Source organism: Lissotriton vulgaris, chromosome 12, assembly GCF_964263255.1.
Source record: "Lissotriton vulgaris chromosome 12, aLisVul1.2, whole genome shotgun sequence".
Lineage (NCBI taxonomy): Eukaryota > Metazoa > Chordata > Amphibia > Caudata > Salamandridae > Lissotriton > Lissotriton vulgaris.
The window spans coordinates 641,546,058-641,573,169 of NC_141700.1; the positions used below are offsets into that span (position 1 = coordinate 641,546,058).

The 27,112-nt window shown below is 46.0% G+C and overlaps 1 protein-coding gene across 3 annotated transcripts in view; it reads left to right on the top strand.

Annotated features, from left to right (window-relative positions):
* The window catches only part of CBFA2T3 (CBFA2/RUNX1 partner transcriptional co-repressor 3), a 353,436-nt gene that overhangs the window by 289,293 nt on the left and 37,031 nt on the right, over positions 1–27,112 (top strand). For all 3 annotated transcript variants that reach the window (XM_086945802.1, XM_086945804.1, XM_086945803.1), the window contains exon 3: positions 25,271–25,512. In XM_086945802.1, the coding sequence (XP_086801928.1) occupies positions 25,271–25,512 (242 nt within the window). The remainder of the gene's footprint in view (positions 1–25,270; positions 25,513–27,112) is intronic.

Here is a 27,112-nt window from a genome sequence, read left to right on the forward strand (position 1 = left end):
TGAAGGGAAAGAGACTGAGACTGAGACCCAGATTATCAAAACGTTCACACAACGCAAAAAGACGGAAAGGGCCATATCCACAAACATATGGTAGTCTCCGTATTGCTGGCCCGCAAATTAGGATGCCAAGCACCACACAGACCCCTTTGCACCATTGTGTACAGATGCCTGTTTGAGTCTTTGCATAGGTTTTGTACTTTTGCCCTTCCAGCACAAAATACTATGCTTTGTTTAACTTTAAAATGTTTCCTACTTCAGATGTGTGCCGTACAGTGTAGTACACATGCAAAGTGGGAGCAGTTATGAAAAATAAAAGCATTTCTCCTTTTTAAAGCCTGCTTTCAAGTGGCATAATTTTGGGGTGCAAAACCCTGTCTACTGTTGTTAGTAGATAGCGCTTTGCGTCAAAAACCTTGGGTGGTTCCATGGGACCGCCCATGTACCACCCATAGAAAACCAACTTGAGACAAAGTAAAGCAAAGCAGAGCTTTGCATAACTTTCCGGCAACTTTCTAGTGCAAAACAGGTTTTGCTCTGGAAAGTAGATTAAAAACACATTTTGCACAGGTTTGCGCCCGTTTTGAGACTCAAACCCAGCACAAAATGTTTGTTAAGCGGGTCCTAAATGTGACAGGGAATGAATATGAGTGAGGCAAATTTCAAAAATAATAGGGGGAACTCCTAGGGGTATTACTCCCCTCCAATTTCAAAGATCACTAGCAGCCACAGACACCGATACTAATCAATGAGGTATGTGGCTTAACCACCTTAGCTGCTGACTTTGGATCTGGGGAGTTTGAATCCCAGCGTAAGTTCAATATCCTGTGATCCTGGCCAAATCACTTAATCTCCCTATGACAACAAAAAAAATTGGATCTGATTTTGTGCTATGTAATCTGGTGCTTGTGTAAAGCGCCCTGATGCCTTTGAACCCCCCCGTGAAAGATTATATTGGCGAAAAAAGTCTGGTCCCTGCATTTATAAAAGAAAATGTATTTCTCACCTTTTTAAAATGTATTTAGTGTATGTTACATCACATGGGTAGTAAGCACTTGATAAATGCAATTCCAAATCAAGACAATTAGCTGTTTTTTGCCTTGTTACTTCAAAGCACAGGAAGGTGGTCGAGACTGCCTTAAAAGTGCAGATGCAATCTCTTATATCAGCGTTAATCAGCAAGCATTGCGTCTCTTTAAAACAATTGTGATCAGTAAAGCAACATGACTTGTACAATTAGAACACCCACTGTCAGATCTTTGTCCAGGATGTTGTGATTCATTTGTGACCACTATTGCCCCCGTGAGGACACTGCAGAAGCAAATTAAGCTGAAGGTGTCTGTCGGAGAAAAGAAAATATTTGTTCCGACTGTCTCTTTTCTAGCCGTACTTCGCCCAGGCTTTCCCTGGGACATACACCCACACAGCTGCAGGCCTACGGCCTGGGCTACAAAACACCACTGGGGGGGTGGTCTGAAGCCCTTTTAGCCCAATGGGTATTGCGTGTCTGTAGAGACGCGTGTGTTTTCTCACTGCGGCTCAGTGTACCCAGAGGCATAGGTAATAGTACTGCAGAAAGTGGCGCATAGCTGTGGTACCTGGTCCTATGGTGTGAGGAGCCCATCACCCGCTCAAAATGGCTGCCTTAAATGACCCACCCAGAGTGCAGGGGTATTCACTAGGGCCTGTGGCACCTTTGCTGTGCCAAGCGTGCTAAAGTTTGTACCTTCTTCTCCCAGTCAGTACTCGTCATCCAAATGGGTATCGGTTTGGCCTAACCATACATTGCCGGCACGTGGCAAGGATAGGAGGACACCTGGGGTGCCATTAGTTCAAGGGTGGCATCGGTAAGTGTGTTCATTGGCCATATAACCGTAAATAACTATCTGCCTTAACTTCGACTTGATCCCAGCCCCACTGCAGATTCTAGGTTTGGCAACCCTCCATTTCAGCCATCAACTCTGGCAATGGCCAGGGTTGGGTTGGGATAAAAAATAGGCCCGGGCACCCAAAAAAAGTGACACACGCTTGCAGACTGCGCCTTTTCACAAAAAACTGCTTACGTATTATAAAAGGAAGAAGGGCGTTTCTCTTAAGAAGCATGTTTTCTTATCTTCACTGAGATTTTTTTTTTAAATGCAAATGTTGGCAGGACTCTATGTGTACGATTAGTTCACCATTGTGAACCACACCTGAATTTAAGTGAGGCCACTTCTGCTCAGGCTCTACGCCCGCCCCCCCTCAATCTTAATACATTAATGGGCGAGAGACCTGGAGTGACACCTCTGCCCCCTTGGTAAAAGGGAGCTTATAGAGCTCCATCTGCCTCCAGAAAGGACCCCACTGGACCGCCATCTGAACAGCACAGACACTGCCCAAAATCGGCCACCACGCTGGGCAGAAAAAGTCCCACAGCTAGAAAACAGATACTGGCCCATAGCCCAGGTGCCCGCCTTACCAATCCGACCCTGGCACTGGCACACACACCACAGGCCTCACTTCCACACCTAACATGCCACTGACTTCCTGTGTGATCCTCATCAAGGCCTTCTCCATCACCCCCCACCCCTTACCTTTTTAACATCTCTGTATTGCTTGCCCGGAATAGCGAGCACGTCATCCGCCTGACTACTCTGCCATACCCTGAGAAACTGGGTCAGAATCTGCAAGTGATTACAGGCCCAGCGCCCACTTCAGGGGGAGGAGGCGCTACATCTGGGGCTGCGGCTCCTCGGCGGACTCTTCCAGGCCACTGCAAAGTGTTGTCTCCTGGAACCAGATGTTCCCTAATTAGAAAGCGGATTGCCTTTCCTTCTGATCTGATGGGGTTTGCTTTTAAGCTGAGCTTTAGAACAGATGTGGCGGCTTTTAATTCCCCCGGCTGTCTGTGTGTGTCCGTTTTGTATACAATAGGCAGTAGGACCCGGATCCCCCAGCATGCTCCCCGCTCCCACCCGATATTTGAGACCCACATTAAATCATCAACAGAGATTTGCGTGGGTGTAAAACGGCCATGTTTATTCTTTGACACTTCATAAACATGACGATGTATTTCAAATTCATTATTCACAGTTATATCAACATAATTTCATTATTTTATCAACATAATTTTATTCTGGTCTTTTTCTCTCTTCTTCAGCAAGATTCTCATCCTCCAGCACTAAGGGGCCATCCAGCTCGCATCTTCCCTGCCGAGCATTCACGCAGGTGCATCCACGCACCTGCGCCCATGAGGATTGGGCCCCAAACCTCTGATCCTTGTCCGTTCTCACCAGGGGCCCGCCCTCCGACCACCAGGCTGCCCAGGGACCCAGGAGGCTCGTAACCTGTCGCCCTAGCCTCCCCAGCCGGGGTCATATTTTCCACCGGGGAGCTTACCGTCTCCCCCCCTCAGTGCTGACCTAGGGAGTACGCAAGGCGGACTTCCGTCCATTCCGTCGGTCAATTTTACTGTTACAAGGTCTTTCTACCGCAACACGCCCTCTAACTGCTGAGCTGAAGGGACGGGTGGGTGGGAGTTAAATTATAAAAGGCGGGAAGTGGGGGAGGACGCTTCCGCGACCAGCAACCGGTCCGGCGGAACAGAGGGCTAAGAGACAGAGGTCACTGCCCCCGGGCCCTAAATAGGTCCCCTGTCCCCGCCCTCTGTCCCACCGGAAACGCGTCACAGGATGCTCCGGAAGGGCTTACGCGGCCGGCCACCCCATTGGGTGGACCAGCTGCCAGGAACTCTAGCCGAGGTAGGAGCGGGGGCCGGGGGGCCGGGTCCTAAGTGCGCGCTCGTTTAGGCTTGCGCTTGTCATAGGACCCGGATCCCCCAGCATGCTCCCCGCTCCCACCCGATATTTGAGACCCACATTAAATCATCAACAGAGATTTGCGTGGGTGTAAAACGGCCATGTTTATTCTTTGACACTTCATAAACATGACGATGTATTTCAAATTCATTATTCACAGTTATATCAACATAATTTCATTATTTTATCAACATAATTTTATTCTGGTCTTTTTCTCTCTTCTTCAGCAAGATTCTCATCCTCCAGCACTAAGGGGCCATCCAGCTCGCATCTTCCCTGCCGAGCATTCACGCAGGTGCATCCACGCACCTGCGCCCATGAGGATTGGGCCCCAAACCTCTGATCCTTGTCCGTTCTCACCAGGGGCCCGCCCTCCGACCACCAGGCTGCCCAGGGACCCAGGAGGCTCGTAACCTGTCGCCCTAGCCTCCCCAGCCGGGGTCATATTTTCCACCGGGGAGCTTACCGTCTCCCCCCCTCAGTGCTGACCTAGGGAGTACGCAAGGCGGACTTCCGTCCATTCCGTCGGTCAATTTTACTGTTACAAGGTCTTTCTACCGCCACAAAGGTGACCAGGGCCCACAGGTCCGTCACCTTCCCCACCAGCGCTCCATGAAAGACCTACAGTCTCTAATCCCAGTATCCGTAGAAGTGTGTGCTAACTGTACTCCCTCTTTATGATACATCACCTCACAGTAAACCATTAGGTGTGGAATGTGCCGCGGGCGGCCCTTCACTGAGCACAACCCGGCCCATTCCCCCATTGAGCCGCCTCCCTCGAGACATTCCAGTCTCCTGGCCGCGCTCCGTGCCCTTCCTTGAGATCTCTCAACTCACCAAATTTCATCAATGTGACGCAAGTGGCCCTTCACTGAGCTCGACTTGGCCCATAGTAAATGGGTCGGTTCACCGAAACCCTCCCGGCTCCTGGCTGCACATGGGGCCCTCTGCCCTGCGTGGTGTCGCCCGACAGGCATACTCATTCAGCAGCGCCTCATTGGCCGCCAGGCTCTCCAGTGACTCTCCCCTCTCGACAGGGCACACTAATGCACAGGAGAAAAATAGCAAATTCAGACATAGTCATGACGAAATCGTAACCCTTGTGCACCCGTCACCCATGCTCGATATGTGGTAAAACAAACTGACCAGCCGCATGCCTAGTAACAACATTGGGGCACCGTATTATCATCCAGCCTCAGGATCCCGCCAGGTACGGTGTGAGAAACACCACCCCCGCGTTCAGCTGGACACAGTATTGCGTTGGACTCCTTACCATTGTGAGTCATGCCCCCCCATGTCCCAACTATAACCACAGCGGGATCCGTCAGGTAGTAATGAGATACATGTTTTTACCATGTTAATTATGACCTCACGGGTTCGGGCTGGCCCCGCCCAATCGTCACTACCTGCCAGTAGCATACAAAATGCGACCAGATAGTTCCGGCCAACCCAACAACATTGCACAGGGGCCTACAAAACTATGTTAAGGACTATTCACTGGGTATTTATCCGGTTATCAATCTGGGAAGTGGACCACCATGTCCATGTTACACTTACCCCCCTGAATGTCACTCCCCTAGTTATAGTTCTGTCTGAAGATTAAACTGGCCTTTTCCGGTCTGTTAAGGTTGGGGACTAGGGCCAGTATTGTCTGATTAAGTGGTCTCAGGTATGCCCTTTTGTTTACCATTAAACTTGCACCGGGCACTTTCAAACCGGCAGAAAGCTGTGTAATGGTGTCGTACCATATCCCTATTCATTTATCAAACAGCTAAGCCTCGCGCCGCAGTTCCCGCCTGTTGGCAGAGGCATAAGTTGCCAGCTTTCAAACCTTGTAAGTTCGCAAGTAAATGAGTAGGGTAAGAGTGCCGAGCCGACTGGCTTCGCCATTGTGCCTGAGTGTAACAGGCACTTCATTATCATAGCATACCAATACCTCATAACATTGGTGCATCGCATCACCAACACTACGTGTGTGTACCACGGCCCACCAACCCCTGAGTAGGCCACCAGTCCATGCTGGTTTATGGTGCGCCATGATATTGTGTTGTGTATCTGACCCCCAATACCATCACTCCCAGGAGGACACCGCTGCAGTAAAGACAGGAATGCAGTGTATTATGTTTTAAGTCCCCCTATAATCACACAAGCCACAGGGACGCTCTACCCCTGACCAGATGGAGTCTGTCATAACTGTGGCAAATATTAGCCGGGTGAAAGGACTGATGGAATGTGGAGGCAAAGAAGCACTGCTCTACTCGCGTCCACCGCCCTGCCACCATCTTTCGTTGAATATAGGCAGTATGATGCTGCAGATTCTGTGGTAGTATAAGCTAATTATTTGGCCATTTTTACAGATGTCAACTGTCTGGAAGGATGGTTTTTTGTGCGTCCCGTGAAACTGTTAACATTTGCATAACGTCCCATAAATACCTCGTTACCACTTCACAATCCTGGATTCGTTGTCCAGTGGCTTCCACTGCTAACTGGGTGTGTTTACCACTGACAAGGAAGGAGGAAGGCTCATGTTTTCAATTCTTTTTACTGGCTGAGAGGTAGGCCCGTTTTAGCGAGCCAATAAATTCTTAATACAGTTAAGGTTTGACCTTCTCCCTTCCATTTCGGCAGCTGAAGTGCGCTGAAAATTATTGTAGGTCAAGTTCTACACTCAAGAATAATGGGTTGTTTGTTTTATTAGTGTTAACCCTTACCGAGTGTGAGCAGGCTGCAGGTGCACATCACCAAACAAACAAACCTTTCACCCCCAAACATAGGTGGATTTCTGCACGCAGGCATTGACAGTGTAACTATCGAATGTATCACTCCTTCTAGAAACCTAGTTGTATTGTGGGGGACCTGTGCGCCGCTGGCGAGTTTCAAGTTCACAGGCAAAGCCAACTCAGGATTTCATCTAGGAATAGCGAAAAGGAGTACCGCAACATTGGAAATAAAACCACTCAATGCGAGCAAACAGGATTTTTGATGAGCTAGCTCATGAAAAGAATATTAAAAGAACAATTATTATGAATTATTGCTGTTCCTGAATTCGGGATTCAGAACATTTTTACTCCACCTCCTTGATCTGCTAAATAAAGAAATAATCCCACAGCATTCTCAAGGTACCTTGTGGGCTAGTATCCTAGTTGCTCACCAGTCTTGAACCGAACAGAAATCGAAATAAGTGAGACGGTAAATAATGCTAAAAGAGCACGGAGACCATGAGCGTAGGCGTGGTAGTAAAACCAGAGTATTTACACGCCCACTTTATTACATGTGTTGCATTACATGCCAATATTATCACCTATGTTATCCGTTATATCGTCTTAACCACTACATCTGAAGGTAAGTATAGGTAGGTAGTTGTAGAGGTAAGAATAGTAATTATATTATTACCATGAGGATATTGGTAGGCAATGATGTAATATTATTGTAGGCAGATAAAGTCGACCATGATATAGTCTCATACAACTTAGAGTAGAACTTTTCTGTCCAATAGCTCATTGCGAGTGGAATAATAAACGTAGGCGTGGTAGAATAAGAAACTTATGAGAATGTTGACATTCCCTGTCAATAAAATGCTTCTCTCATAGCCTAACACATGAAAATTAAGTGGTAGTTGGGCGAAAAGGATGAGGGCTGACTGTCCCTCCCCTGATTGAGCACTGAAGTCTGTAACGCAACTGGGGCTCATGCAAAGCGCTCTGATACCTTAAGGTCGAATTCGCGCTACATAACCCCCCCCTCCCCAAAAACCAATGCGCACTCTTTGACAAGTTCTATTTACTAGTTGTTTTCTATTGTTGACTCGGCATTCTAAAGCCCAGGTCATGTCTTCTGTGGCACGGAATAGAGCACATCTACCTGCCTGGGGGGGCCGCGTGTGACGTCACTTGTGCCCAACCATGGGCATGTTTACCATCCTATAGAACGCCGAGCCACGCCACAGTGCCGACTCCCATAAAAGTAACGTGTGTTTAATGAAAGGTCGCTTTTCTTATACTTAAGAAAAAACATATCGACATAACATACAGGTAAAATAAAGTGCGTCACGTCTGCAAAAAGTTGGAAGAGCACATTGAAAATAACTGTGCGCGAGTGTTCGTTCTCCGAAACCACACCATTAACATCTGCCGTGTAAGATCAACTCTTTGCTAAGTAAGATAAACATTCTGACAGCACATTCCTCCCAGTGGGTCCCATTCAAGTCATGATTTTCATTTTAGAAGTGGATGCACCCTGGTGTACGTATACGGTAGCACGGACATAGAGCATTGCCACAGAGGGCCCTGAGGCACCCCCAGTTTTCTCACACCCACACAGACTCGCACCTCCCTGCACGCTGCATCGCAGACGCTTACTCAAGCACAATCCCAGACATGTAGTTCCTCTGGTCTGTCTGCAAAAAGACAATTTTAAAGCTATTATGCAAGCTAGGTATGTCAGCTCTGCTCGCCGGATAGTCCTTTCTGATACCAGGCCTGTTGTGCTAGGGTGACCGGAATTTTAAAACCCCAAAACCGGGACTTTCTACAAACCTAGAAATAGGACTATAATGTTCCATCGCCGTGACTTAAGTGACAGCGGTAACCAACATAGAAAACAGAAATCGAGGCAGTGAGGGGAATTAAATGGCAGTTTTGCAAACAGTATCAGAGGTTTGAAAATAACTGTGCGCGAGTGTTCGTTCTCCGAAACCAAGGGAGCCCTCTGCACCCGCTGAGGAGTTAAATTATAAAAGGCGGGAAGTGGGGGAGGACGCTTCCGCGACCAGCAACCGGTCCGGCGGAACAGAGGGCTAAGAGACAGAGGTCACTGCCCCCGGGCCCTAAATAGGTCCCCTGTCCCCGCCCTCTGTCCCACCGGAAACGCGTCACAGGATGCTCCGGAAGGGCTTACGCGGCCGGCCACCCCATTGGGTGGACCAGCTGCCAGGAACTCTAGCCGAGGTAGGAGCGGGGGCCGGGGGGCCGGGTCCTAAGTGCGCGCTCGTTTAGGCTTGCGCTTGTCACAGGCCCTGTCTTTAGGCCTGGGGAAAGTGTGTGTCTGTCTGTGCGTGCGCGTGTGTGATAAATCCATCTCGGTTGGAGAATAAATGGTGTGTGTTTGTGTTCTCAATTTAGGGGACAAAATGCTGAAATATCACTGTATCTGTGTCGATTTGTATGCAACAACTTCAATGCTCTTTTTGTGTCCGCACGGGTGTTTCTTTGAATGCTGCTACAACTTACTAACTAGTTTGTGAGTGTGCGATTGTATACGAAGTTCTTTCTCATTGGGCGATGTCACACTGTGTGTAGGCATGTGAGTTTGTGCCTCAATGCTTGAAGCAGGAGGGGGTGCTCGCCACTCTGTCGATCTGTGGAGCTCGAGCCTCCCAATTAGTGTGTGTGCTGTTATAAATGGGTTGTCCCTGTGTGTGCTGTGACATATTGTGTGTGTCAGTTGTAGTGGTTAACAGATTGAGTGAGCACGTTTTTGCATGCCACTGCGTGCTCCTGAGCATTTGTCAGCGCCTTTGTGTGTTGCTGCAACAGCTTGCCTGTGTGTCTATCTGCGTGTGCTGCGACAGCGGTTGTGTACCACAGCACCTGTGGGTTTCACTATGTGAGCATGTGTGGGCGTGTGCTTCGATAGTGCTGGTGTTTATCACTCTTCTTATGTGTGTTCCATGGCACTGCGCGTCTCATTATACATATATATATATATATATATATATATATATATATATATATATATATATATATATATATATATATATATATATATATATATATATATATGTGTGTGTGTCTGTGTGCGTTTTGACTGCGTGTGTGAAAGACACTGTGTATATGATTGTGACGCGATAGGATTCTGTGTGCCATTGTGTCTGTGTGTGTGTAACGTGTAACAGGCTGTGTGTGTGCGTTCCTCAGCCTGTGTGGTGTAAACAACTTTTGTGTGTGTGCGTGTGCGCGCGCGGCTGTGCGTGTCTCAGCGCGTGCCGCGTCAGCTCGCGCGCCTGCGTGCGCCCTCCCTCTTCCACCAGTCACATTGCCAGGCCCGGTGTTGACGCGCTGAGCGCCTGTGAATGTGCTTAAGGTTGCGAGGAGATAAGGTGGTTACGTCTGCTTATAGCTGCAGCGGGTCCTCAAACAGCTGGCACGCCAGACGGTCGCCCGCACTCGCCTTAGCGCGGTTTATTTTGGCGTCTTTCATTTGAATTTCTGTGCGTTATTTTAATCATACCCCGACCACGCCAGCCTCAGTCTGATGACTTCTCCAGATGAATGGGTGAGTGATGAGGCTTCCAGGCACTGAACTGCGTGCTTGGAGTATGAAGGGACGGTGTCGGAATAACACTAACAGATGGCGCTTGGGACTCGAGTCCTGCACAAGCACTGGCTAGGCCAAGGGGTCTGGCTAGTAGTGCTGGAAGTGCCTCTTCAGTTAATAGTGAGCTTGGGTACCAAGTAACTTATCATACCTGCAACATTCCATTTCTCCTTGCAATAATGTATCAATTCATCCACCCACTGCCTCCGTGTTAAATTCACCCACTTACCTTTCCACAATGAAACACACACACACAACCGCAGCAAGCATATGGAAGATAAATTAAAAAAAACATTAGGAGAAAAAGAAAAATGCTATGTGTAAATATGGCGGGGGTATATTTACAGTTAAGGATAAGTAAAAAAAAATCAAACTCTGCCTTGAGCAGGCAGCTTGGAATGGCATTGTGTATGGTGTTTAATAGCTGTAGCAGCCTATGCTGATTGGCACATTGCTTCTAAGTTGTGGTCATCTTAGAATGGTAACACAATGATATAATATGGCTAATTCCCTTCAAGGTGAGCCATGTGGTTGAGAAGCCGCTGCTATGCAAGATGAGGTGTAATGCAGTTGAAATTAGCAGTAAAGGAGTGGGACAGTAGCATTGCCTCTGTAGGAAGTTGTCAGACACTTAATAATAAAAAAATAAGAGAAGAGAAGGAAAAAAACAGGGACTGAGGCAATTTCAGATATGTATATGTGATCACGCAAAATGCCTTCACTCAGAGGGCAATAGAGCCAATGACTGAAGTGGGCTGACCCATTGCACCGTGGTATATGCTCTCATTGGGAAAACAGAATGAGAATGACAGGCAGACCAATGGGGAAAGATGGCTTACCCAAAGTCCCTTTATGTATATACTAGCAGCCCGCCCCGATGTTGTCCGAGGGCAATGTGGCTTTAGGGCCAACCGCCCACCTAGGCCCCCGCCCGCCCGACATTGTCCGTGTCCCGGAGCCACCGCCCGCCCCGACATCTTACGTGTCCCTTTGCACTTCTCCCGTGCTCCTGACTTCACAGCCGCTCCTCGCTGCTCGTAATCGCTCCTCCCCGCCTGTCCGCCGCTCCTCTCCGCTCCTCCCCGCCTGTCCGCCGCTCCTCTCCGCGCTCATGTCCGTCGCTCCTCCTCGTCATCACGCACGTCGCGGCCAGCGCTACGCCGCGGCCGGCGCTACTTCCAGGAGACTTCTTTTTTTTTAAGTTACATTTTTAAATTTACATTTAATTTTTATTTTATATAGCCTATGTCCATCTGCACACCCTGACATTTTCAACGATGTATCGGGTGTGTGGATTGGCGCTGTGGTTCCCGAGTTTACCTGGCTCAAAGGTTTGTGTTCTCTCTTTATAATAGTAGTATAGATGTATATGTATGTTTGAAGTGTTATGATTTTTTGTTGTTAATATAAGAGCCTGGCAGACAGCTAAAGCTGTCAATCCGGATCTAAAAAATACTTTAATTGCACACACCGCTAAATGCTATGCATGAAATTACAAGCATAAAAACATAATAGTTGGTAAAATAGTAGACAACTCCTACTACGAGGCATAATAAAAAGGATTCTCAAATGCAAATCTTCTACATCCAGGGTTTGTCAGAAGGAAGTAACAAACACCAAAACCATTGCTTACTACAGTAATCAGTCAGATTCCATGTATCACAATTAATTTCTGTTGTTAACATAGTGTAATAAGCCATGCTTAAAGGCCTTTTGTGTTTAACATATGTTTTTCACTCTAAGTATGCCAGCCCAACTGCCTTTGTCATAGCTTTTTGTAATAAATAGAACATTCAGAAGCCATCTAACATAACTTTTTCCTAGTAACCAATTAGGGCTGTAGCCTTTATGATGGACTTGTCGCCATAAGCAATGGTGGCGTACATGAATTGAGCAAACACTTTCCTATAAGGAAACCATCAGGCATACATGTATACAACTATAAATATATACAAACATACAGATGGCTAAACAATATATAACCCTTCTAGAAGGGCCTAACAAGGATTATTGCAATGAAATTATTACATCCCTGCTGTTTCTCATGGGCACAAGCGACACAAAAAGGCTTGCTTAGTACCGTCATCTCTAAGATTTCATGTTATGAAATACCTGCCTGTAGGCTTTTACACTGTGTAATGAGAACCCACCCTTAACCGCATCGATGCTGATGACGGAACCGCTCCGTCATCAGCCGCGGTGGCGCTGTGCTGATGACGGAGCGGTTCCGTCATGGCCCGCCCGATGCGCCTGCGCGGCGCGGAGTCCGGGCCTGCGCTGGACGTTCTATTGAGTGGGCGGGGCCATGACGGAACCGCTCCGTCATCAGCACAGCTCACCTGAGGCTGGTGATGGAGCGGTTCCGTCACCAGCGTGTGAGCGCCGCGTGCCCCCCCCCCCCTTAGCGCTGCGGCGGTATAGCCGCCGCAGCGAAGAGGTTAAAGATCTGCTTATTTTAATACATGCTTTTCATGAAAAACAAGTCAAGTCTATCGCCCTTGTCATAAACTTCCATAATAACAGATCAGATCTCTAGCCTCGGACATAGAGTTTCCAATTGAACCACATAGGCATTTAGCCTTTGTCGCTACCATGTCACCATAACCAGCTTAGACTTATTGTGTTGAAGACCGTAATCATAAAATTATATTTATGCACCAAATGGCTGCTGGCAAAACAATATACAAGTCCTCCTAAGAGAGCCAAACAAGAATTATCACAATGAAAAAGCTTCTATCCCTAGTGTTGCCAGAGGGGTCAACCAACACCATTATCTTTGCCGAAAGCGGGACACTGTGACATGCCAGGTAACAAAATACCAGTCCGCAGGATGTAATGCAGCACAGTAACAATCCGCACTTCAAACCATATTGTCTTTAATGTGTTTTTTCACTATGAGTAAGTCAGCCCCATGGCCTTTGTTGTAACTTTTTGCACAAAACAGATCAGACCCATGACATTTGACTTAACTTTTTCAAATGAACCAATCAAGCCTACAGCGTTTATCACTGGTTTGTCATCATAAAAACCTAAGACCTACTGTAGTGAACATAAGCTTTCCCACAGGGCAAACCCAAAATCCTTGCACACTGCGGTAATCTGTTAGCCTTCTTGTAACAAAATAATTGTGTACCGTTAGGTTTTTCCGCAGTGATTTTAACAGATGCTTTTTGCAAAAGGGCTGTAACTTTTCATAATGATAGATCTGACCTATAGCATCTGAGAAACAGCATACTTGGCTTGTCAACATAAGCATTTCAGGTCAACTGTGCTAACCTTAGGCTTTCCCAAAAGTCAACTATTTGCACACAGTCATAAAATGACTAATAAATGTACAAAAGTACAGTTTGCAAAACAATATACTTCCCTCTTAAGGTGGAATAACGGGGATTCTCGAAGTGCAAATCTTCTCACTGATGGGTTTGTCAGATTGGGTAATCATCACCAAAATCCATGCCTACTATGGTACGTTGTTATTCCAGGTAATAAAATCCCTGTGTACAGGCTTTACTACAGAGCAATAACAATGGTGTGCACCTGTTACAACGCATTTTTTACAACGCACTACTGTTACAACGCATCCATTACAACGCGGATACTGTTACAACTCATGTTTTTACAACGCATTTTTTTACAACGCAGGTACCTTTACAACGCATACCATTACAACGTAAGTATTGGTAAGTATATAGTTATTTTTTAAATGTTATATGTTTGGGGAAAAGGGGTATTTTTAGGGGTTAGGGTCAGTTTTGGGTTTTAGGGTAAAGGGGTATTTTTAGGGTTCAGGGTCAGTTTTTAGTTTTTGGGTAAAGGGGTATTTTTAGGGTTCAGGGTCAGTTTTCAGTTTTTGGGTAAAGGGGTATTTTTAGGGTTCAGGGTCAGTTTTCAGTTTTTGGGTAAAGGGGTATTTTTAGGGTTCAGGGTCAGTTTTCAGTTTTTGGGTAAAGGGGTATTTTTAGGGTTCAGGGTCAGTTTTCAGTTTTTGGGTAAAGGGGTATTTTTAGGGTTCAGGGTCAGTTTTCAGTTTTTGGGTAAAGGGGTATTTTTAGGGTTCAGGGTCAGTTTTTAGTTTTTGGGTAAAGGGGTATTTTTAGGGTTCAGGGTCAGTTTTCAGTTTTTGGGTAAAGGGGTATTTTTAGGGTTCAGGGTCAGTTTTTAGTTTTTGGGTAAAGGGGTATTTTTAGGGTTCAGGGTCAGTTTTCAGTTTTTGGGTAAAGGGTTATTTTTAGGGTTCAGGGTCAGTTTTTAGTTTTTGGGTAAAGGGGTATTTTTAGGGTTCAGGGTCAGTTTTCAGTTTTTGGGTAAAGGGGTATTTTTAGGGTTCAGGGTCAGTTTTTAGTTTTTGGGTAAAGGGGTATTTTTAGGGTTCAGGGTCAGTTTTCAGTTTTTGGGTAAAGGGGTATTTTTAGGGTTCAGGGTCAGTTTTTAGTTTTTGGGTAAAGGGGTATTTTTAGGGTTCAGGGTCAGTTTTCAGTTTTTGGGTAAAGGGGTATTTTTAGGGTTCAGGGTCAGTTTTTAGTTTTTGGGTAAAGGGGTATTTTTAGGGTTCAGGGTCAGTTTTCAGTTTTTGGGGTACAGGGTAAAAATAAATTAAATTTATTTTTAAATTAAATTATTTAATAGTAAATAAATTAAATTAAATTACATTGCATTATTTTTGGGGTTGAGGGTCAGTTTTGCGTTTTTGGGGTACAGGGGTACAGGGTAAAAATAAAGTTATCTTTTTTTTAATTTTCAATAATTAATTTAAATTATATTTCATAAAATTACTTTAATTTATTTTTGGGGTTTAGGGTCAGTTTTCAGTTTCTGGGGTACAGGGGTACATGGTAAAAATAAAGTAATATTAATTTAAATTTAAAATAATTAACGGAAATTAAATTTTTTTAAATTACATTAAATTATATTTTTAAAATTAAGTTACTATTATATTATTAATATTAATATATACTTACCAATACTTACGTTGTAATGGTCTGCGTTGTAAAGGTACCTGCGTTGTAAAAAAATGCGTTGTAAATACATGCGTTGTTACAGTATCCGCGTTGTAAAAACCGCGTTGTAACGGTATGCGGAGTAAAAGTCCGCGTTGTAACATCATATATCCAATAACAATGCACACTGACAGCCTGTTGACTTTAACATATACTTTTCACAGTAAGGCCTTCTGCCTTTGTGGTAACTTTTCATAATACCAGATCTGATCTTTGGCATGTGACTAACGGCATCAGCCATAAGGTGTAATACAGGCATTCATATTCATGCAACCTTTGCACAACCAAATGCCGTTTAGGGAATCTGCTTGCAGGAAAAGCCGCAGCCTGTTTCTAGTAGTTCTTCATAAAGCTCTCTTTTTGTTGATCGCATTTATTATCTGGATGTGTGTTGCAGGGTGATGCCTCCGCATAGGGTCCAAGCTTTATGGCGGGGCAAATGCCATACACAACCAACAGGATGCCAAGTCCCATGAGCCCAATGACCCATGGCAAAGACCTGGGAGTGACCACACACTCGGACTTCTGAATCGTGCATAAACCACTGACTTACTGATTTTGTACAGCACCAAACTACCTGTGCTACCATTCATTGAACCTAGAAGGCAGGAAACCAGCCAAAAAAAGACCAGCATTGCCAAAGCCCATAGATCTCGCATTTCAGTGACTTCATTTATCCTATTGGCTTTGCTAATAACTTTCTGCTACATTGTTCCATATCAGCCCCAAAAAAAGACTTGTCTACCACTAAAAACTGCATTAAAACAACATTAAAAAATACAATGACAAATACGCATATGTGCGTATCCGCACGACTCATGTGCTCATATCTGTCATGACGCAGTGGTCATTTTGATTTTATTTGTGTGTACTATTCCAAGATGGTGGACAACATTCTTGGAGTAGTAAATGAAAGAAATAACAATATTGCTTCAAAGCAAATTTTTTTTTTAAAAAAGGAGCCCTGGCAACTGCCAGGCCCCAGTGGCTTAACATTTCCCCCTCTGCAGCCCTTTCGATGTGGGCGAGCTCCAGTTTGCCCCCTCTGGCACTGAGCATGGGCGCCGCGCCCCTGGCGTGAGAGCTCCTAACTGGGTCTTGCGGGGGGGGGGGGGGAGGAAGTATCAGGAGCAGCTGAGATGCAATGGAAGAGATGGGCGGAGGGACTGTTTAGACTGGGAGGGGCAGGTGGAAGCAATGGTCACATTTTTTTGTGGGTTTACGGAGGGACCAATTCGGGGAGCAGGGATGTGAGGGGGAAGCTACACATTGACTTTAGATCAACAAAACATGTGTACTACCATGGAGTGGTAAAAATGAAACTGAGGCAAGCGCAATAAGTGCTGAAAACACAAGAAAGAAGAGTAATTCTGCTGTGTGCATCCAATCATTGGATACTAAAGAAGAAAGCCTCCGGCAGCGGTATAAGTACAACAACAAGAAGGAGCACAATTGAATAAGGGGCACTCTAGTGAGATTGGCAAGAAAGCCAGCCAATGGTATACCAGAAGCTAACGTAAATCCCACTGTAAGTATTGGTATTATCTACAGTAGGTCTCCGACAATATGTAGGTGAGACCTAATAAATGGTGCGAAGGGCTACTGAACATGGACAATAGTGTCATTATATCATAGAAAGGGGCGTCCTAATGCTAGCATTGTTAGTATTAATTTGTAGAGCGCACGTTCACCCCGGGGTTTCTTGGCGCTGTGTACGGCTAGGGAACTCGTCCTGGCTTTCCCTGTGAGATGGTCCCTATTGGGCATCCCCAAGGTGAAGCCAGGCATCCCCGGCAGTGAGGGGCCGTTGTGGAGATTAAGCAAGCTATTGCCCAGAGTTGCAGCGTGGGACCCATGGTTAGAGAGGCACCGAGGCGAGATTTATCGAGCCCGCTGACATTGGTTCCGTACCCTGCCGCGTCGGGAATTGAACCCTGGTCCCGGGCCAATCTCTGCTTCTGGGTCTGCCGCCTCTAATCGGTGAGCCACACTTCTCCACTTTCCTGCACTTTAATGCCAAAGGAATATTGTTTCAGTCAAAGTTGAGATTAAAACGTTTATCTATATATTTCTCTATCTATCGCTAAATATATATATGTATATATATATATATACATATATATATATATAAATAGAATGCACGTATTCATAGGTATCATCCTGTGTATATGACCTCCTCAAGTTAACAGCAACGATGATGTATTTTGTCTAATGCACACAATTGTGATACATTAAAGAAAAGTTGCCATTGGACATGAGTGCAATTTCAGCTCATAGATCACTGATGCTTCTGATCATATTCTGTTTCACATAATGCTCTGAAGCAGCCCCCCAACTGTGTGAACTCTGTACGAAACAACTCAAAAACGAGACATTGTACATAAAGGAAGAGCAAATATTGAAATTGATAACCTTTTACGAATAAACACTTTTTGCACGATTCTGGAAAGGATCTGATTGATAACAATAAAGCGAATAATTGTGAAATTATTCACCTCAAATTAAAGGCTTTTCTCACAGGAATATGCTCAAGACAATATATCTAAGTTAATATTCCCTCTGTTGCACGATATCAATATCTCAGCATCCCTTAGTGATGTCGCTAGATGCTTAAAAAGTTTTCGACAAGGTAGAGTAGAGTTAGACGCCGGTATGCTGACAAGATGTGACAGGGAGGACTAAATCTTTACAATGGTTGCACATCAGACCAGGAGCGTCAGGATGAGCTGAGGGGAGCTGTTCTTCATTGTTCAAACTTCGTAAGAGGGAATGGGAGCTATGTCTGCTATCTCCACCTCTATTTATATCCCCCCCAAAGACCTCCCAGCAGCTCTGAGAGGAGAGCTGCACTCTATCTCACTTTTTGCCGTACAGTTACCACCAGTGTTCTGTTGATAGTAACGCTAAAAGTTGTTGGGTCTAAGCTGTGATTTTACTGCACCACCAATGCTGTAAAACTGCACCCCTTAGCAATATTTCCAATTCACGTAAAAAGTGTGCCAATGCCTAAAATGTGTAGTAATTTGGTTACCGCTTACATTACCTTTAAAGCACATCTACTTCTCAAGTTTCATATTTCACTATACTAATTCACCACTAATCCTTTATGGGTTCCAGAGTAGCGTGCTACTTGCCGAAAAAGCGCTTAGTAGCCTCCTCAGGGGTAGTAAGCGCTATATAAATGCAATTACAATCACAATTACATCCCCTTAGTATCTGATTGTGAATAGTCACGTCATCTCGCAGTGTGCACCCCGTGTTGGTACGAATGCTCAGTGGAAGTCTGGACAGAGTCACGTGTGCTGTGTTTATTTGGCTTCTCGCAGCTCAGACTGGAGATAGTGCTGACAAGAAACCAGTGATCTTTTCCAGGGACTGGCATAGCATAGGTGGCCCCCTCTTTCTGCCTGCAGCTCTCGTGGGTGGCTTGTGGGTGACAAAGGAAGGGGGAGGGGGGCTCCAGGGGGATGCCAGCGTTACCCACAAGTGTTTTCAGCTCTGGGACGTGTGCAGAGTTTTACTTAGTAACGCACCTGTCACTGGAATAAAAGCAGTTGTGGGCATGCGGTTATTTTGGGCACCCTGTGTGGTGACCGGCTGCTCGCGCTCCAAGCACCGGACCCAGAGCTGGGGAAAGAGCCTGAGAAAACACTGCAGAGAGGCCCGCCGGTTCCCTGGGAGGCGCCGCGACTCGGCTCGGCCAGGTAAGCGTGGAGCAAAAAGGCCAGGGGTTGGCACCTTGTCGCAGTAGCTGTCGAGGCCTGCTCAGCGCCGGAGGGGAGGGTGAGGCTGCCAGTGGGCGCCTGGGGCATACAGTCAAGGCGGTGCGTGAGCAAGCCCCCTCTCTGGGGAGTCGCTTCCTGTGGATTTCACACGAATGTGTATAGCCCGGATGCACGTAGTAACTAAAGGAAACCTGCATTAGGCACGTTTTTATTACTAAAAATAATAACAAGAGCTTGTTTTATTGCACATGCTGCCACAGTCTTACGCTTTCTGGAATTAGGTCCTGTGTATCTCCGAATGGTTGAAGATGTATTCGCCCATTGGACTATTTTGCTGGATTTCAAGATGTAGAGTTCTTTCGTAAACATACCTTTCGTGCCTGAGATTTTTACGTTTCCTTCCTCGACAACTCGAGCCCTAGGCTCGCCTTTAAATGATAAGTAAGAGGTCGTGTGATCTGTTTCTAAATCAGAGACCCACTGGGATGTGACGAGCCCCTCACTAAGGAGATTCTCTAGGGGCGGGGCCTGGTTTTTTTTGCCCTCCTGTGCCATTTCTAAGGCATGCCATTGGCACATTATTTGTAACCGCTGCCACTTACAAAGAGCAAGCTGAAGACCCTACGTGTTAGATGGTACCATGTAGAAGGGGCTGCGTGTGCACTTTTGGCGCATGCACCTTAGGCGCTTGTCCACTAACTGTGCACCTTTGAGGAGTTCACTTTTGGCACGCGCTTGCTGTGTGTTGCTTTCAGTTCTGCTTGCTTATAAGCCCTATTGCTTGTCTGCAATCATTTGTACACTTGCGAATCCGACTGGAAAATAAATAGTGGAAAATAGACAAGGAATTGTGAGCGATTTCGATGACGGTTGTACCCCAGACGTGCACCGAAGACCTCTCTGGGTTGTATCTGGTATTAAAGCAAATGTATGGGTATGTGTCCTAAATAGGGGAAAATAACTTAATAAAGTGGGTGAAGGAGGGAGACTAGAAGCAAGGGATATTTCCTGTATTACTATGTGAGAATAAAGGTTGCTATTTGAAAAAGATTGGTTTGCATACGCATTAGGGAAAATTCATGCCTTTGTAGGGGTGAATAAAGGTGTGAGGATGACATGAGATGCAAAATAATCCTGGGTCATTTGGAAGACGAAATGTCACTGTTGGAGTGGATTGTATGTACCTAGTGTGGTGGGGTGTAATCCAAAAGTATTATGGGAGTATGAAGGTTACCAGGAGGGATAGTTGGGGGGTTACATACCTTTTGTGGATTATTCATGCATTTGTATGGAAGAATAAAGGTTACTATGCAAATGTGTAGGGGTCACGGTAGGAGGTGCGGGATGATCCCATGTTTAATTGGCAGAATGCATGTTACTCTGAGAATGGTTGCACCAACCTGGTGCGGTGTAACATATTCCAATTTTAGTGAAGGAAAAATAAAACTGATCATTGGGAAGGGTTGGATTAATTTAAGGTGTGCACAGTGTTCCAGTAATGGTCATCTCAGGGGTGTAGGACACTAGTGTGTTAGTAAATATTGGAGGAAAAAGTTTAACATTATTAAGGATATTTATCTGAGAGATGTTCGGGTGCACAATAGCTGGGTGCCAGTACGCTGGAAACAAAGCTTACAATTACAAAGGGTTGGGTTTATCTGAGAGACGCTCAGGTGCACAACAGTTATGTGGCTTAACACAGCAGTCGGGATATTTACAGTTATAAGGTAGCTGGTTCACTTGAATATCCCCTTGTTAGTATTTAGCAGACAATGGGCCAGATGTACTACCAGTTTTTTCATGCGCAAACAGGTTTGCGAATGCGTATGCGCATGCAAAAACATATTGGGCAATGTACATAGCCTATTTAGTGAGTCACAATTTTTTTGCGGCCTGCGTTTAAAAATAAAAAAAACTGCTTTATTAAAAAGCAGTCCCAGATATGGTGGTCTGCTGAGCCATTAAAAGTCACAAAACAGTGTAAACACACTGTTGTACATTTCACTTAGCGCCTCGCAATTTGCAACTCGCAATGTGTCGCAAATTGGGAGGTGCTAAATGAAAGGGTCATACATCTGGCCCAATAACTTTTACAGTTACAAAGGGTGGTTTCATCCTAGGAGGTGCAAGATAAGTCTGAGTAGTACATAGCGGAAAATAACGTTTACAGTTACAAAGGGTTGGGTTTACCTGGGAAGGGTGTGGGGTATTTCGTTGTTAGTTCATACCAAAGGATGATGTTTTGAATTATAATGGATTGTGTTCACCTGTGAGGGTGAAATATATGACTGTATTGGTATATTGCAGACAATAAGGTTTACAACTTTAGTGGGTTGTGTTCATCTGAGGAGGCGAAGGACAATTCTTTTTTTGAACATAGCAAACAATAGAGTTTACAGTCACAAAGTTTAGTTTCACCTGAGACGGCGCTTCAAATGTATGTGTGAGTACATAGCACTAATAACGTTTTCAATTAAAAAAGGTTGGGTTCACATGAAGGAATAGAACGTATGTCTCTGCTGGTAGATAGCATAAAATAAAGTAGACATTAGAAATGGTTGGATTGACCTGAGAAGGCACAGAATATTTATGTGCTAGTAGAATGGAGACAATGAAGCTAACACTAAAAAGGGCTGGGTTCACTAGAACATTTACAATAGCTTCCCCTATTACATATCACATCTGCAAAGCAGCTGCAGGACTCTACATGCTGGAAGAACTTCAGCTGAGAGGCACTGCGAGGACCTGCATCCCAGCTGCAGAGCAGCTTGAAGGATTTTTAGCACCAACTGGGAGGCGCTGGAATCTCCTTCCCAGCTGAGAGGCAGCTGGAGGAGCCTTCCCTGAGAAGAGGCTGTGAGGATCTTCAGCCAAGCCTAGGCATGGTGTGAAGGTTTCTGGCCCCGGCAGAAAGGCAGAGGAGATGCTCATGATGAGGTAAATATTCCATGGAGGAACACATAACTCTGCCAGGAAGAGGCTACAGAAATGACCCCTGGATTGCTAAGGAGAAAACAGTTCTACCTTTGCTGAAAGAGCGCTTGAAGTTCATACCATCAGCCTGAGCAATGGATGTCAGGACCCACACCTCTGCTGAGAGGAGGCTCAACGCCTCTGCTGACAGAACTTGGAAGTGGCCTCGCCTTTTCAGAGGGGTGATGAGGATGTTTCAGCTCACCTGTGTGGAGGCAGAGGGAGCCCTCAGCTCAGATGAGGGGTAGTGATCTGATGATTTCTTCAGCTCAGGGAAGGCTGGGGCTATGCACCCCACCGGCGGAAAGGGTCAATGACCCATCATTTCGATGGAGAGTCATTTGTGCAGCTCTTTAGCTACACAGTTTTTCACCTTGGAAAGTAAGCAGGAGCATTTGCTTCTTTGGAGGCTGGTAACATTCCCCCAACTCAGCTGATTCATTGTCACTGGATTCTTCACCTTACTGTAGAGGTTGTGGTAGGTTTCTTTGCCTCAGCTGAAATGCATTAATCAATCAATCAGATGCTTGTAAAGTGCAGCTACTCGCCCGTGAGGGTCTCAGGGTGCTGGGGGAGGGCTTCTGGTCCCTGTTGGTAGGGTATCATTCGCAGAACCAGGTCTTGAGGTCCTTCTTGCATTAGACCAACCCCTCACTAATGTAGAAATTGATGGTTAGGTGATCTGCGAGATACAGCCATTGCAGCATTCACCTATGAGTGTTCATCCTCTCAAGTTACCGGAGAGGTACCAACCCTCGTCTCAGGTAGGAGAAGACTGCAGGGTACCAGTCTCAGTCCAAATATGGCCAGGGTAGCATTCGTGTGTGAGGGTTCACCCTTTCTGCTACCAGGAGTTGTACCCACCCTCTTCTCGGGTAGGAAAATGCTGCAGTTTAGCAATCTCAGTCCACAGATAGTCAGAGCAGCAGAAGTCTGGTGTGAGGGTTCACCCTTTCTACTTTCAGGAGTGGTACCCACCCTCTTCTTAGGTAAGAGGAGGCTGCAGATTACTCATCTCAGTCCAATGATGACCCAATGACCCAAGCAGCATTCATGTATGAGTGTAGTTCTTCTCTGCAAACAGGTATGGTACCCAGCTTCTTCTCTAGGTCCTTCACCTCGTCGAGATGCAGCTAACGGAGCTTTCCCCTTAATTAGTAGGGATGGGGAGTTTGTGACCTCACTCGAGAAGAGGTGGTCAAAGCTGGATCCATGTTCATGTCATCTGAGAGATTGCTGGGCAACGGTTACCTCTGCTGAGGGAAAGTTTTAGCTCTGCTGAGAGGAAGCTTGATGGGTTTTAGCCTGCTGATGCAATGCTATAGCATTCACTAGGAGCACAATTTACTAGTTCGGTGGTAAGTAAAACGCTTTCCACTTTGCGAAGGAAACTAAAAATGGAGCAGAATCCACTGTCAGAATTTCCTCCACTTAGGGATAATATTGGGAAGAGAATTCAGCAAGTGGAGTTAATCATTTTAAAGTTTCTTCCAAAAATGGGAGAATTTTCAGTTCTCATCAGACCCCAAATCAGGCCTCAAATATTATTTAAAAAAAAAGAAAACTGGCATAGGCCCCTAAAAACGTTAAGGCTGATTTAGAATAGTAAATTGAGCTAGGCCAAATCGTTGGTATGTAAAGTTTAAGTAAATGTCAGCATTATTTTAACAGATTTTATTGTCGAGATCTCTGCGTGTTAAAATGTTGTGGGATGAAAATATAACATGGAACCAGACATTCATGTCTGAAGGACAACAACATTATGATTGGATAAGTGGAATAGCTTGAAATGTTGCTAATAAGCCAAACACAAGGAGAGTGGGCTTAAATCAAAGAGTTTTGGGGTTTGTTGTCCAGCACAAACAACTACAATGCACTAGAGAATATGATGGAATTATATTTGAGGTCATGTTTTGTCTTCTTTCTCGGAAGGTTGCAATCTGTAAATGTTTAGGTCTCTCATAAGCCAAGACCTTTTTTTCCCCTTTAGTCAGCCCTCTTTATCCATTAGTCTGCTGCGGTGTCATTCGTATTTTGTAGGGGTGTTCGAAGTTTGCGTCATTTGCTTTTGCGCAATTATGTGAAATTTCATGAAATTACGTTTTATTACATGAAATGCAAATCCGTCATTTACCACTGTATTTTTGCGCAAAATGCATTCTCTGATCAGTTTTTGATGCGGGGATGCATTTTGTGCTTAAAAATTGCAAAAATCACAACAAACAACTGCTCACTATGTTGTTACCACTAATGGTGCATAATTATGTGAAGTTGTATAAGTCTCAAGTATATATGTAAATATATATTTTCACATAATGTCTGTTTTACTTAGCCACGGTACCAACCGCTATCCCAACACTGTTACTAGGCCACTTGTGTGCTGCGTGCCTTAATACAACCCCATTCACAAACAAAATAAGCATTAGCAAAGCCAAAGGTTGTCAGCTACAATCAGACCTGTTGGGTTTGCCACTGCTTACTTAACATGTTTTAACATACCTTTTGAAGTACAACTTAAGTAAACGTCCAGGTTTTGTAAATGTAAAAAGAAAGTTGAGATTGAAGTCTTCTGTTTAGCTAGTTTACCACTTAATCATTCCATAAGGAGGTGTGAAGGGGCGGAGGTGAGATGGGACGGGTTGAGATGCAGAATGGGGTGAGGGACAAGCAGATGACAGGAGGATAACTGGGAAGAAGAACATTGTAGCGTGGAAGCCCGGGGGGCATTGGCTGGAAGCTGAAGAGAAGTGGGAAGGTGCTTAGGGGAGCGGGAGACACTTTTTTAAGGCACATGCCAAGTGGAAATCCGTGGGTGAGGGAGATGGCAGCGTGAAGGGAAAGGTGCGTGATTGGTGATAACCAAGTGGCAGCGAGTGGCCTGAGGGAGATGCTCGTCTAGCAGAGGGTGCAAAATGGGACCGCGTCTGCAGAACCCCAATTGTAATATGAAGGCCATTGTAGGAAACTGCGTTACAGCACCACCTTAAGTGGCCACAAGAGGGCGGGCGGTTGCAATACATAGTCTGAAAAATGACTAGTTCCAAGGGGAAGGGAGAGCCTGAAGGCAAAATATAATTTTGCAGAGGACTCTGAACATCTGTGGAAAGCTGTCCACATGGCTCTCCGTTAACAGTCGTTGCGTTGTGTTTTATGTATCTGTTTATGCGGGCATGGGGCGTACAGAGGCAGCCATATCAGCCACATTGAGTGTTACATTCACATGGGAGCAGGTGAGGGGCGTGTGGCGATTAGAACAGTGTGTGCATTGGCAGGAGGCGCCCTGACATTTTAACTCGGGGGTGAATCTGATTGCTTTTATTACTGGCCTGCTTCTGTGAAGGGCCTCTATTTGCAATGTATAGGCAAGCCCTCCGTGACATGTGGCTGCCTCCCAGTTGCTCAGACTAGAGTCTCCCCCTGCGTGTAAATCATGTGTCTCACCCTTTCTCTTCTTTTCTCTCCACAGTAATGAACGGGAACGGCCACTCCCCGACCGCCATCAACGGAGCCCCCTCGACGCCCAATGGCTTCAGCAACGGGCCCGCCACCTCGTCCACCGCCTCGCTGTCCAATCAGCAGCTCCCGCCGGCCTGCGGCGCGCGCCAGCTCAGCAAGCTCAAGCGCTTCCTCACCACGCTGCAGCAGTTCGGCAACGACATCTCCCCCGAGATCGGGGAGCGCGTGCGCACCCTGGTGCTGGGGCTCGTGGTGAGTGCTGCTGCGTTGGGTCCTTCTCAGAACCAGGGTCGGGGTGCTGCCTCCTTGAACGTCGAACCTGATTAAAGACATCCCCCCCAGACCAGGGGCCTAATGCATAATATTTGTGCATTTTTACCAAGTTATACGCCTCTCTCCTTAGGAGGTTGGAACCATGAACCATATTTGGACGCCTGTCTCTGGACCATTCTCAAATTGTCATAAGCCTTCTGGCGATAGGTCCACAAGAAGAAGTCAAAAATACTGTGAAACCCCCACAACTGAACACAATGCCTGAGGAGACCTCGAGTACTAACCCCCCCCCCCTCCCAGATGAGACCTATAGAGTGGAACACAATACCACAGATGTGATCGCAGGAACTGGGCACAATATCACAATTCTGACCACAGACACTAGTCACAAATCTGCATTTGACCTCCAGAACTGAACAGTCTGCTCCATGTGCTCACATAACTGACTGCAATAGTCCAAATGTACCCTATAGATATAAACACAATACTCCAGATGTGCCCCCTCCCAACAACCAGAAACCATATTAAGAATGAGGTCTCCCAAAACAAACACTCCAGGAATAACAAAGCGTGGGGGACAGTGAGAGATAGACCACCGCTAGACAGCAAATTGGGAATCACGGGGTACCAATGAGAGACCTCTAGAGAGTGAGTTAGAAGTCAATGGCTGACAGCCAGAAAGGGACCAGGGCCTAACACAAAGGGGTGACATTGAGGGATGAGGGTCTGACCGCAAGCTAGAAATAGGGGGTGCCCGTGAGAGCGGGAAAATCGCCAGACAAAAAGCGAGATATCAAGAGGTGACAATACGACAGAAACTAGACCAGTGCTTAATTTGAGCCGGTGGTTTCCGGTGCTCGACACGGTGCTTAATTGTCAACACTGGTGCTTGTGAGAGTCTGCCACTAGGCGGCGCTGTCTGGCAAATTTAGAGAGGACCACAACAACAGTTAATTATAGATTCGGTGTACATTAAAAAGAACTGTTACCTCTTCCCAAGCCATTCTTATGACTTTGGGGGCATGAAATAGTCTGAATGGTCAGACTTGTAGGAGTGTGATGGTTTGTAGTTGTGCTGCTACTGTCATTGGCAGCGCAGGCAAAGGGCAATGTGTGGTGAAAAATACAGTGACCTCCTGACGAGAGCCCTGGCACTTATGTTTTTTTACAAACTAAGCACTGAACGAGGCCCTGACAGCAAAGACATGGCAGTGAGGGATGAGGGCTTGGCATCAAGCTAGAAATCAAGAGGTGTCAGAGAGCGGGGAGAATAGCCGGACAGCGAGCTAGATATCAAGAGGCGACCATAAGAAAGAAACAAGGGCCTGACAGCGAAGGCAATGCAGTGAGGGACGAGGGCTTGACAGCAAGCTAGAAATCAGGGGAGGCAGTGAGCGAGGCACAGGGCCTGACAGAAAGAGAGCAAACGGGGCCTGATAAAGAAAGCCCTGCACAGTAGTGAGACCGCTCCTCCCTTACCGGCTCTGGGCTGGGTGATGTGGTTCATCAGCTATGGCATAGGGGTTAAGGGGTCTGTGATGTGAACTGGACACCTAGGATAGGCTTTAAATAACACAGG